Source organism: Bison bison, unplaced genomic scaffold (assembly GCF_000754665.1).
Source record: "Bison bison bison isolate TAMUID 2011002044 unplaced genomic scaffold, Bison_UMD1.0 scf7180017847294, whole genome shotgun sequence".
Lineage (NCBI taxonomy): Eukaryota > Metazoa > Chordata > Mammalia > Artiodactyla > Bovidae > Bison > Bison bison.
Genome location: NW_011477867.1, coordinates 104,250 through 116,028, shown reverse-complemented (window position 1 = coordinate 116,028; position 11,779 = coordinate 104,250). Strand labels below are relative to the sequence as shown.

At 56.4% G+C, this 11,779-nt stretch overlaps 2 protein-coding genes across 2 annotated transcripts in view; one reads left to right on the top strand and one right to left on the bottom strand.

Annotated features, from left to right (window-relative positions):
* Positions 1-7,826, top strand: part of MEGF8 (multiple EGF-like-domains 8) — a 41,115-nt gene extending 33,289 nt beyond the window's left edge. Inside the window, 7 exon segments of the mRNA XM_010842625.1 lie at positions 14-220; positions 646-838; positions 1,516-1,686; positions 1,779-1,909; positions 2,601-2,733; positions 4,883-5,794; positions 5,796-7,826. Of these exon segments, the coding sequence (XP_010840927.1) occupies positions 14-220; positions 646-838; positions 1,516-1,686; positions 1,779-1,909; positions 2,601-2,733; positions 4,883-5,794; positions 5,796-6,152 (2,104 nt within the window). The 3' untranslated portion in view covers positions 6,153-7,826.
* Positions 7,827-11,494: 3,668 nt separating this feature from the next.
* Positions 11,495-11,779, bottom strand: part of CNFN (cornifelin) — a 1,376-nt gene continuing 1,091 nt past the window's right edge. Inside the window, exons 3-4 of the mRNA XM_010842612.1 lie at positions 11,667-11,779; positions 11,495-11,569 (exon numbers count right to left, since the gene is read on the bottom strand). Coding sequence (XP_010840914.1) covers positions 11,495-11,569; positions 11,667-11,779 — 188 coding nt within the window. The remainder of the gene's footprint in view (positions 11,570-11,666) is intronic.

Genomic DNA, 11,779 nt, shown 5'->3' with positions numbered 1-11,779 from the left:
GGCTGGGTGGGAGGTACAGAGGCCCCTGCCCCCCAGTGAAGCCTGATATCTTCATGTCAGGGCTGACGTGTGGGCGACCTGGGGCCTCCTGGGCCTTTCTTTCCTGCCCCCCGGAGGACGAATGTGCCAACGGGCACCATGACTGCAACGAGACCCAGAACTGCCACGACCGGCCCCACGGTTACGAGTGCAGCTGCAAGGCAGGCTACACCATGGACAAGTGAGGTTCCGGCTGGACCAGGGCTCTGGTGGGGTTGAGGGGAGCAGGCCAGACCGACCCGTGGAGTGGGAGAGCCTGTGAGGAGCAGTTAAGGATGGGGCATGGACCCAGGCAGGATGCAAGGAACCACAGTCCAAGGTGTGGAGGAGGGCGTGAGGTAGGCACTTGGTCCAGGGAGGGCAGGTTGGTACGCTGGTTTGAGAGGGTGCCCTGGAGTGGGAGCTCATCGCTCCCACAGGAGGTTCTGGGCTGGACCCAGGAGCAGGGCAGTGATGGGACAGACCTGGGGCGGGGTGGACTAGTGGAGAAGAGGGTGGGTGGTCGGGGTGGGCTCTGAGAAGCTGTGAGGACCCTGACGCCAGCCAGGTCTGCCCTGCGGAGGGGGCGGCTGCTTCCCTGCCCTGACCCCCACCCCCTCCCCACAGCGTGACGGGGCTGTGCCGCCCAGTGTGCGCCCAGGGTTGTGTGAACGGCTCGTGTGTGGAGCCCGACCACTGCCGCTGCCACTTCGGCTTCGTCGGCCGCAACTGTTCCACGGAGTGTCGCTGCAACCGCCACAGCGACTGCGCCGGCGTGGGGGCCCGCGACCACTGCCTGCTCTGCCACAATCACACCAAGGTGGCCGTCCAGGATTTCCAGGCCTGCCCCCGGGCCCTGCTGGCCTTCCGCCTGCGCTCAGGCATCTTGAGCCTTGTCCCAAGCCCCAGTGAGCTAGACGCAGGGAGGAGATGGCATAGCCCCATCTCAGGGGGGATGAGAGGACAGTGGGGACACCTTCTGGGGCTGTGTCACAGTGGAGTGCCTGGAAATAGTGTGACAGAGTTAGTGCTGGGCCAGGGAGGGTGAACACGTGGAACAGCATTTAGGATCAGGTAGGGAATGGCTTTCCGAGCTCAACACCCTGGACTGAAGCGGACTGAGACCCCGTCACTGGAGGTGTGCAAGTGAATGTGGAGGGCTAAACGGTAGAGGGGCTGGGGGGGTCCAAGCCAAATGCCGGAGCCACTGCTGCCTTCCCATGGTGCAATCAGAAAGTGAAAAGTGTTAGTTGCTCAGTTGTGTCTGACTCTGCAACCCTGTGGACTGTTGCCTGCCAGGCTCCTCTGTCCATGGAATACTGGAGTGGGTAGCCACTTTCTTCTCCAGGCCAGGAATTAAACCCGAGTCTCCTGCATTGCAGGCAGGTTCTTTACTCTCTGAGCCACAGGGAAGCTGGGTGCTCTCAGAACCTCCCCCAACTCTCACACCCACCAGGACCCTTAACTCCCTCTGACCACTCTGTCCCTGGTTTCCAGGGCAGCCACTGTGAGCAGTGCCTCCCACTGTTCGTGGGCTCAGCCGTAGGGGGAGGGACCTGCCGGCCCTGCCACGCCTTTTGTCGCGGCAACAGCCACGTCTGCGTCTCCAGGAAGGAGCTTGAGATAGCCAGGAGGGAGCCGGAGAAGTACTCACTGGATCCAGATGAGGTGAAAGAGGCTGGGGTCCTGAGCTCCTGGGTCTGAAGGAGGAGGGGTCTGGTCCGTGTTGGTTTGTGATCGCCCTGTCGTCCCTTGGCCAGATTGAACACTGGGCGACAGAGGGTCCCAGCGAAGACGAGGCTGTGTGTGTGAACTGCCAGAATAACAGCTACGGGGATAAGTGTGAGAGCTGCCTCCACGGCTACTTCCTCCTCGACGGGAAATGCACCAAGTAAGTGGAGGCGGGCCTGGGACCTCCGCCTTGCCCAATAGGAGCAGCTCTGAGAGCCAGAGTCCTCTCCCCAGTCCTCAGCCCTCAGGCAAGGATGGGGTCCCCTGAGGCTAGGGCTGGGGGCAATAGATAGACTCAGGTGGGAGACCTTCCACCTCAGAGGCTGGTGCTGAAATGCAGGCTGCTGAGCAGCCCTGGTGGAGACTGTTGGGCAGAGAGACGGCCCTGGAATGTCTCTGGTGGGCCAGTGGTTAAGAATCCACCTTCCGATGCAGGGGACGTGGGTTCTATCCCTGGTCCAAGAATTAAGATCCCCCATGCTGAAGAGTAACTAAGCCTGTGCACTGAAACTTGAGAGCCCAAATGCCACAACGAAGACCCAGTGCAGCCAAAAATTTAAAAAAAAAATTTGAATTTAAAAATAAAAAATAGAGAGGACCCTGAGGAAGAGGCCTCACGCCAGTCTTCCCATTCCATCCCCTTCCTTGTGACCCTGGAGTCCATCCAACCTGGGTTCTAATCCTGACTCGGCCACTGAACAGCTCTGTGGCCTTGGGGTAAACGGCTTGACCTCTGTGAGCCTCAGCTTCCTCTTCTGGCCTCACGGATTGGAGCTTGTGTTTACAGCATCCAGCCTGGCCCCTGTAGGTCATGGGAGCTCTATAACCCGCATTTTCTTCGCTCTCTTCAGATGCCAGTGTAATGGCCACGCGGACACGTGTAATGAGCAGGATGGGACAGGCTGCCCATGTCAGAACAACACAGAGACAGGCACGTGCCAGGGCAGCTCCCCCAGTGACCGCCGAGACTGCTACAAATATCAGGTATGGCTGGAGATGCAAGTTATGGGTCAAGGGCCCCAAGCCCAGAAGAGGTCCAAGTTGGGATGAGGCAGCCTGGCTCAGGCAGGACTGACAACATGGTTCTGGTATCTGTGGTCCTGGGGATCGAGGTCAGCTTGATAAACTGATCCCTAGTCAGTGTCAGGCCCTCAGCGTGATACTGGGAACCCAGAAATGAGCCTCCTGGGGGCTTTCAGGGTGGTAAGGAGACAGACTCCATTACAGGTAGTCACAACTTAAAGATGGCAAATGCTGGAAAACTCGTATCATGGTAGCTTGAGCAAAAAACAAAACTTTCAAAACCGAGTTCTGGAGTCTGCCTTCAGGACTGGCCAGATCCAGGTGCTCACACCTGGGACTGACCAGGGTCAGTCGAAGCTGCAAACCCAACCAGCTGTCTGACCCGGGATAGGTGTCACCCAGGACTAGTTTTGCTTTCTTGATGTTTAATCAAAAGGCCTGTTGGTCTTTGTCTGAACAGACAGCTTTGGAGATGAGGTCAGACCTTCTCCTCCAGCAGCTCTGTTTAGGGGCTCTGATTAAGCAGTTTCTTTCACTTCTAATGATAGCAGTTGTTGCTGTTTAGTTGCTTAGTCATATCTGACTCTTTGCCACCCCATGGACGGTAGCTCACCAGGCTCCTCTGTCCGTGGGATTCTCCAGGCAAGAATACTGGAGTGGGTTGCCATTTCCTTCTCCAGGGGATCTTCCTGACCTAGGGATCAAATCTGCGTCTCCTGAATTGGTAGGTAGATTCTTTACCACTGAGCCACCTGGGAAGCACCCCGTGATAGCAGTGGTAGCTACTACATAGGGAGTGCTTGCCACTGAGCTGGAGCTATGCCACAGATACAGCGGAGACAGCGCACACATGGAAGGCTCAGGAAGGCTGTGCTGGGGCCTCAGTGAGCTGTGGGCAGAAGAGGGAGAGGCTCAGAGACCTGTCCTGGGTCAAACAGCTGCTTGGGTTTGGAGCTTGGACTGGCTCTGGTCAACCTCAGAGACTGAGTGATTTCTACTGGACTACAGGAATCAAGTGAGCTGTTATCCATCCACTCATTCATTCCACACGTATTAACTGAGCGCCTAGTTAGGCCAGGCACTATGCAGAGCGCTGGGACACAGTAGGAAACAAAACAGGCAAAATGTCTCATCCTTCCCTGGTGGCTCAGACGGTAGAGAATCTGCCTGCAATGCAGGAGACCTGGGTTTGATCTCTGGGTCAGGAAGGTCCCCTGGAGAAGGAAATGACAACCTACTCCAGTATTCTTGCCTGGAGAATTCCATGGTCAGAGGAACCTGGTGGGCTTGAGGTCATAAAGAGTCAAGCATGACTGAGTGACTTAATGCTTTCAATTTCTGGGGAACTCATGGAGAAGTCCAGAAATAAACAGAAAAATAAGTCAAGACACGCAGGGTGTTAGTGATGAGCAGTAAGGAGGAAAATGAAGCAGCGAGGAGGGCTCGGGGGTGTGGGGAGTAGAAATGGTAGATACAGTGGCCAAGAAGGGCCTGAGCAAGAAGGTAAGTAAGTGTCACTCAAGGTGACACTTGAGTAAAGAGCCAATGGACGTGAGGACACTGGACATTCAGACTTGGGGGAGCAGGGGAGCGATCCAGGCAGAGGCTCAACCAGTACAAAGGCCCCGAGGGAGGACCTACCTGCTACAGTCAGAAACAGCAAGGCCAGCAGGCCAGGCGGGCCTACTCGTGTGGAGGCTATGATTTCAGCAGTGTTTACTCCCCGGGTACAGAGGAAGAGTCTCCAGTTCAGCAAGGGTAGGTCACTAGTCCAAGGACACATGGCTAGGGAGGTGGTCAAGCCAGGATTCAACAGAGCTCTGCATCGCTGTGTCTCAGAGTTCCAGAGGCCTCGCCATCAGGGTGCTGTGGTTGCTGGGGTGACACCAGGAACCACAGTGCTGGAGTGTAGGGTGCTCTTAGTGTCCACACTGTGTCAGGGACCTTCAGGGCCGGGGTCACAGGGAAGCTGCTGGGACATGGGCTAATGAGTAGATACAAAATAGAGGACCTGCTACAGTGGCAGAGGTTACTTACCAGGAGGTACAAAATACAGTCTGTCTCCTTGGAGGACTGGACACTGAGTTGTTCTACCCTGCCCTGCCCGCAGTGTGCCAAGTGCCGAGAGTCATTCCACGGGAGCCCGCTAGGGGGCCAGCAGTGCTACCGCCTCATCTCCGTGGAACAGGAGTACTGCCTGGACCCCACGTCCCAAACCAACTGTTTCCACGAGCCCAAGCGCCGGGCTCTGGGTCCCGGCCGCACCGTTCTCTTTGGAGTGCAGCCTAAGTTCACCAACGTGGACATCCGCCTGACGCTGGACGTGACCTTTGGCGCCGTGGACCTCTACGTCTCCACCTCCTATGACACCTTCGTGGTCCGCGTGGCTCCCGACACTGGTGTCCACACTGTGCATATCCAGCCGCCACCGCCTCCCCCACCCCCACCACCCCCTGCTGACGGCGGGCCCCGGGGACCTGGGGATCTCGGGGGACCTGGGGCTGGAGGTGGGCCGGCTACCCCAGCAGAGCCGCGAGTGCGGGAGGTCTGGCCACGGGGCCTGATCACCTACGTGACAGTGACAGAGCCGTCGGCGGTGCTGGTGGTCCGTGGCGTGAGGGACCGGCTGGTCATCACCTACCCGCACGAGCACCACACCCTCAAGTCCAGCCGCTTCTACCTGCTCCTGCTAGGTGTGGGAGACCCAAGTGGGCCCAGTGCCAACGGCTCAGCTGACTCGCAGGGCTTGCTGTTCTTCCGGCAGGACCAGGCCCACATTGACCTGTTTGTCTTCTTCTCTGTCTTCTTCTCCTGCTTCTTCCTCTTCCTCTCGCTCTGTGTGCTGCTCTGGAAGGCCAAGCAGGCCCTGGACCACCGGCAGGAACAGCGCCGGCACCTGCAGGAGATGACCAAGATGGCCAGCCGCCCCTTCGCCAAGGTCACTGTCTGCTTCCCGCCAGACCCTGCTGCCCCAGCCCCCACCTGGAAGCCTGCTGGGCTCCCGCCACCCGCCTTCCGCCGCTTCCGAGCCCTTCTTGGCACCCTTGCTGCTGACCGGGGCCGGCGGGCCCTGGGGGCCTGTAGGAGGGGGCTGCTGCCCACCGGCCATCCCCACCACCACTGCCGGCCTGCGAGCCGGGCCTATCACCCTTGAGCCCACCGAGGATGGCATGGCCGGCGTGGCCACACTGCTGCTCCAACTGCCTGGCGGGCCCCACGCACCCAACGGCGCCTGCCTGGGGTCAGCGCTCGTCACACTGCGGCACCGGCTGCACGAATACTGCGGCGGCGGCGGGGGCGCTGGGGGCAGTGGGCATGGGGCTGGTGCGGGCCGGAAGGGGCTGTTGAGCCAGGACAACCTCACCAGCATGTCCCTCTGACCCTCGGCAGGACCTTCGGCCCCAGCAGTCGAGTCCCCTTAGGGTGGCCGCCCTGGACTTGGGGCCCTTCCAACTGGGACACTGTGTCCTCAGAGACTTCTGGTTTCCTTCCCCTGGGGGGAGGGTCCCCAGACAGAGCCTTCTTTGTTCTGCGTTCAACAATTACTGACTGAATACCTACTACGTGCCAGGCACTGTTGAAGGCACTGGGCGTGAGTAGGAACCAAGACAGTCAAGGTCCCTGATCTCGCGGGATTTTAGGTCCCAGTGCCAGGAGACAGTCGACGTGCGCATGCGCACGCACACGCGTAAATGAGGAAAAGCATGTTGAATCGGGCGAGTGGAGTGAGTTAGCAACGGGATGCGCTTGTGAGGGACCTCGGGGTCGTCAGTTGTTCACTGTGCGAAGCTCGACTTTAAGAAGGAAACCGACTGTGGGAGGACCTGTGGGGAGCGGGATCCAGGCAGAAGGAACTCCAAGGACAGAGGCACAGAGGCGGGAAGTGGTTGACGTTACTGAAAGGGGTCGGAAAGCTGGCCAGTGTGACCCTGACCAAATGTGCAGAGGCGGTGGGGTCAGGGTCGAGCAGGGGGCAGATCACCCGGGGCCCACCAACCCCGGGTAGGGCTTAGGGTTTTACTCTCAGGGCATTGGGAAGCCATTGGACAGTCTTCTGAGGGAGAATGACAGGATCCGATGTATTTAAGAGGTCACTCAGCTGTGTGGAGAATAGACTGGAGATGCCGAGAGAAGCCGCAGTGGGGCAGGACCCGAGATGGGCCAGGTCAGGGCAGAGGCTGTGAGAGGAGACTGGGACAGAAGCGGGTGAGTGGAAGGATGTTATGATGGCAAACATGGACATCGGAGTAGGGGAGGGAAGGAGGCCAAGCTGATGCCAGCTTTGTGGCCCAAACTGTGGGCCGAGGTGGGGTTGTTGGTGAAGGTGGGACAGACTGGGGCTGTGGGGGAAGATTAGGAGTCCAGCTTTAGACCTGAGATGCCTTTCAGCGACATCTCTTCAGTCAGGTCCCACCAGGGACACAGCCGCTGCCCTGAGGATCTGGGCAGAGGGGGCTGAGTGTGGGGGTTGGCTCAGTGGTGAAGGAGGGGTGCTGCTGTGAGGAGACTGGAAATGGGGCCGCCCAGTGAGCCAGAGCAAGATGCTGTTTCTGCCACCACGAGGCTGCAGGGACAAGCTCAGGTGGTGGTCCCCGAAGTCTGGGCCAGGGTCGCTGCGCTGCCAGGGCGCGTGAGGAGACAAAGCCCCTGCCTGAGATACCCTCCTGGGTGAGGTTGTGGGGGGAGGGGGATACCCAGGTTGGGAATAGAAATGACAGTTTTCAACCTACAATTCTCTTCCCAGATGACATTTCCTTGAAGCAGCATCTGGCCTTTCCCCAAGGCCTCCTCTTGCCCCAGCCGCCACCTTGGATTTCTGAGCCCTTCTGTCCCTAGACTGCCCCACCTCCCCCAGTCCTAACCATCTTGAACTTCGGACTCCTCCTTTCCCAAGACTCCACCCCCCAGCTCTTTTTTGGACCTTGGAAAGCAGGGACCCTGTGTCTTCCTGTCTGCTGGGGGCCTTTGTCTAAGAGGCTGATCCCTATGTTGCCATCAGAGGCTGTGGGAAATTGGGGGAGCAGTAAAAGCAACAAATAAAGAGTGTGTGAAGACCCGGTGTCAAGTGCTGTCCGTAGGGGATGGGCTGGCTTGGCTCTCTGACCGGGCACCTGAGAGCTGGTTACGTCAGATAAACATCCTTATCTTGGTGCCCCCGCCCCCCAAGCCATGTGGCCAGGGCCTGACTCCTCACCATCTCTTCTGATGGGCATGGGAGTGGTACCACTACAGAAGCTCTTATTTCCCAGAAGGCATGAACTGAGGGGACCTGAGGGCAGTGAGACCTTTTACCCTTGCCCAGATCCCTATCGAAAAGAGACCCCCTACTCAGCTCAAGAAGGAAAACAGCCTGCCTTGGTCCCAAGTTCAGGTTTTATTCTGGCCCCTGACATTAAGAGAACTCAGGCAGCACAAAGACTGAAATGAGGCCTTGGCACAGTGAGTGTTCTCCACTTCAAGTAGATTCTCTCAACCCAAATGGAAAGCATCACTGGAACTTCTATTTGCCAGTCCTCTGGGTGAGCAAGAGCCCTGTTGTGAGGGAAGGTAGGGACAGGAGACCCCATCCCTTCAGTCTGGCTGGGAGTGTTCAACAGTGTACTTTTGGGGGGCATCCCTGGTGGCTCAGTGATAAAAGATCCACCTGCCAATGCAGGATAGAGGGGTTCGACCCCTGGTCTGGGAAGATGCCACATGCCACGGAGAAACTAAGCCCGGGTGCCACAACCACTGAGCCTGTGCTCTAGCATCGGAGCTAAAACCTCTGAGGCCCGACAAGCCCATGCTCCCCAACAAGAGAAGCCGCTGCAGTAAGAAACCTTCACCCTGCAACTAGAGAGTAGCCTTGGAGCAAGGAGGACCCAGCACAGCCAAAAATAAATGAAAAAAATTTTTTAAAGTTAACTTTCTGCAAACCCAGCCCCTAGGCACAGGCTGGCCACCTCTGATATTTAGCCAAGAATACAGAAATGTGTTGCATCGAGGGGGCCAGTGAGCCTTCAGTGCAGCCTGTGAGTATCGCGATATTTTCAGACTTGATGGGCAGTTTAAAGAATTTTGGGGGATTACTCTGCCCATACACATTTTGCCTTCATGAGATGATAGTCACACCTGACCTCCAAGACGTGACTGTGAGCTTACATTGCTAAGTATCAATGCTAGATGGCTCGCTTGATCTTTGCATTTGATCTTTCCAACAACCAATTGTATAAGGTAGGTACCGTGTAGTCTCCATCTTGCAGATGAAAAAACAGTACTTCATAGACATTATGGAGAAGGAAATGGCAACCCACTCCAGTACTTGTGCCTGGGAAACCCCATAGACCGAGGAGCCTGGTAGGTTACAGTCCATGGAGTCGCAAAGACTCGGACACGAGTGAGCGACTTCACTTTCTTTTTCTTTGAGTGACAGCTGCCATATGAATCCGGACCTTCTGACTCTCTCACCCACGTTCCTGACCACCAGGCTCTTCCACGTCCCAAGGAAGGACGGCATTACTCAGCACAGATAGACCTCACTGAAAGCTATCTCAGCGCAGAGCAGACGCTAGGAGTCGGTGTTCAAAATGGCCAATTTGTGCTCAGGATAAGGCAGAATTGCCCAACTGGGGAAGCTAGGTAGCAGTGGGACATGCTGCCTCAGGGAGTCCTGGAGCCAGTGGTCACGCATAATCAGAAAGGAGCTGAGGTTCTTCCAGACTCTTACATGTTGTGCTCAGACACTTTGGTAAGGTCTCTGCCTAACACTCACGCTGTGACTTTGCCTTCCTAAGCAGAACGTTTGCTCTTGGACTGGACTTTTCCTCTGGGACAGAGCTACCCTCCCTCCAACCCCTGTCACTGCTATGTAGATGTCCCTGTACAGATGCCCCATGGCGTGTGTTCCTCCTTCCTCCATGTCAGCCCCTTGCCTGGCACCTCTCCCTGGTATCCACACACCTGAGTGCACACCTAAGAGGCTCATAGTGAAGTGAGAGAAAGCCTGGACACGGGAGGCTAGGGACCTGGATTCTAGCCTGTGTGTGGCCACTGACATCCTAGGGACTTCAGGAGAAATTTTACCGAGGGCCTACAGCACTCCAGCACTGTGCTCGGTGCTTGGCATGAGTTTTTTTTTAAATTTATTTGACAGCGCTGAGTCCTACCTGTAGCATGTAGGGTCTTTAGTTGTGGCATGCAGAATCTAGTTTCCCAACCAGGGATCAAACCTGGGCCCCCTGCACTGGACGTGCGGAGTCTTGGCCACTGGACCACCAGGGAAGTCCCAGGGAGGGCCTAGCTCTTAAGATGACATGTGAGCAGCAGTGAAGGAATCAGCCATAAGGACATCCGAGGAAAGAACTCTGAGTTGCGGGAACAGCCAGAGCAAAGATCGTAACGTGGGAGCGCGCCTAACATTTCAGAGAAACAACAAAGAGGCTCCTGTGGAATAAAGAGAATAAAGAGGGAAGGTCACAGGGGGAAAAAGAGGCAGATTGTGTAGATCCTTAAGTTGCTGTGAGGACGCTGTTTCTTTTCTTTTCTTTTTTTTTTTAAATACTTATTTTTATCTGTGTCGTATCTTAGCTGTGGCTTGTTGTGGCTCACGGGCTTAGTTGCTCTCTAGCATGTGTGATCTTAGTTCCCCGACCAATGCTTGAACCCATTTCCCTTGCATTGGAAGGCAGATTCTTAACCACTGGACCACCAGGGAAGTCCCCATACTCTGGCTTTCTCCTCCATGCAGGAGGTGCCATCAGAGGGTTCTGAGCCCAGGAGACACGTGATCTACTTCCACACATGTGTCCACAGGGCTCCTCTGTGGGGGAGAAACTAAAAACAGGCTGGAGGCAAGGCAGGAAGCTCAGTGGGGGAGCCACTGTGGTTGGAGCAAGTCTTGCAGTAGAGTGGGAAGAAGGGAGACTCTGGATATGTTCTGAAAGTAGAACCACCAGAATTTGTGGGGGCAAGAGGCTCAGAAACGTTTATTAATTTACTAAGATAACATAGCTAGGAAGTGGCAAGAGTCAAGGTTGAGCCCCAGGTCTGTCCAGTGTTGAAACCTGAACAGTTTTTAATCTGCTAGTTGCTTTTGCAATAAAGAGGGTGAATTGAATCAGATGATCCTTGAATGTTCCTTTCTACAGCACTAGGGTTGTAAAGCTGACAGTTCTGTGCTTTGAAGACAGAGCCCTCAAATCTGTTAGCAATGTAAGTAGACCAAGAGTCCATAGGCAATGACTGACCAAGGGGACTCTTCTAAATTTGTTCTTTGGAAGGGTTAGTGCCTGCATGGTTCTCAGACAGCCTTTCTGGGTTTGCTTCTTTTCAGGCTCCAGTCAAGAGCTTTAGGTTGGCAGCTAAGGAGTTAGTGGTTTTACTTTGTTAGCGAGGACTCCCTGACTTAGTGAGGAAGAGACTTGCCAACGACTTACACAGCAGATGCAGGTCAAGCATCTGCCTCCGGAACTCCCTCCACACCAAGGCATCTCCCCTGTGTCCCCGCCTCCCTCATCAAACCTCCTTCTCCACCCAGATTCCTTCCCTGGGAGAAAAAGGATGTAGGCGGAGTTGGTTTTCAGGTTTTTATTGTGGATGCATTTTTGGTGAGGGATGGGGTGGAGGGGTAGGCCCTCCCAGGAGAGGGCAAAGGAGGGCAGGCGTCTCGGGGGCGGAAAGGAGAAGGGGCGGGGGCGGGGGGCGGGAAGGAGAAGGTGGGGGAAACTTCTTTACTCTCGGATCTTCAGTTCCCGCGCCATCTGACAGAGCGCGCAGGGCAACAAAAGGTGAGGGCTGCCCAGTCCTTCCCGATGGAACCCTAGAGAGTGGGAGAGAGAGGTTAGCAGCCCTAACCTGGCACCCGAGGAGGCCAGTCCCCCAGCCCTCGGCTCCCACGGGTCCCGGCGCGCACGCACCTGGATGCGGTAGCGCTCGCGCATGCCGGTGCGCAGGGAGTGCAGGCCTCCGGGCAGGTAGGGCGTGCAGCAGCACTCGCCGAAGTCGTCGGAGATGCGGCAGGCGAGGCACA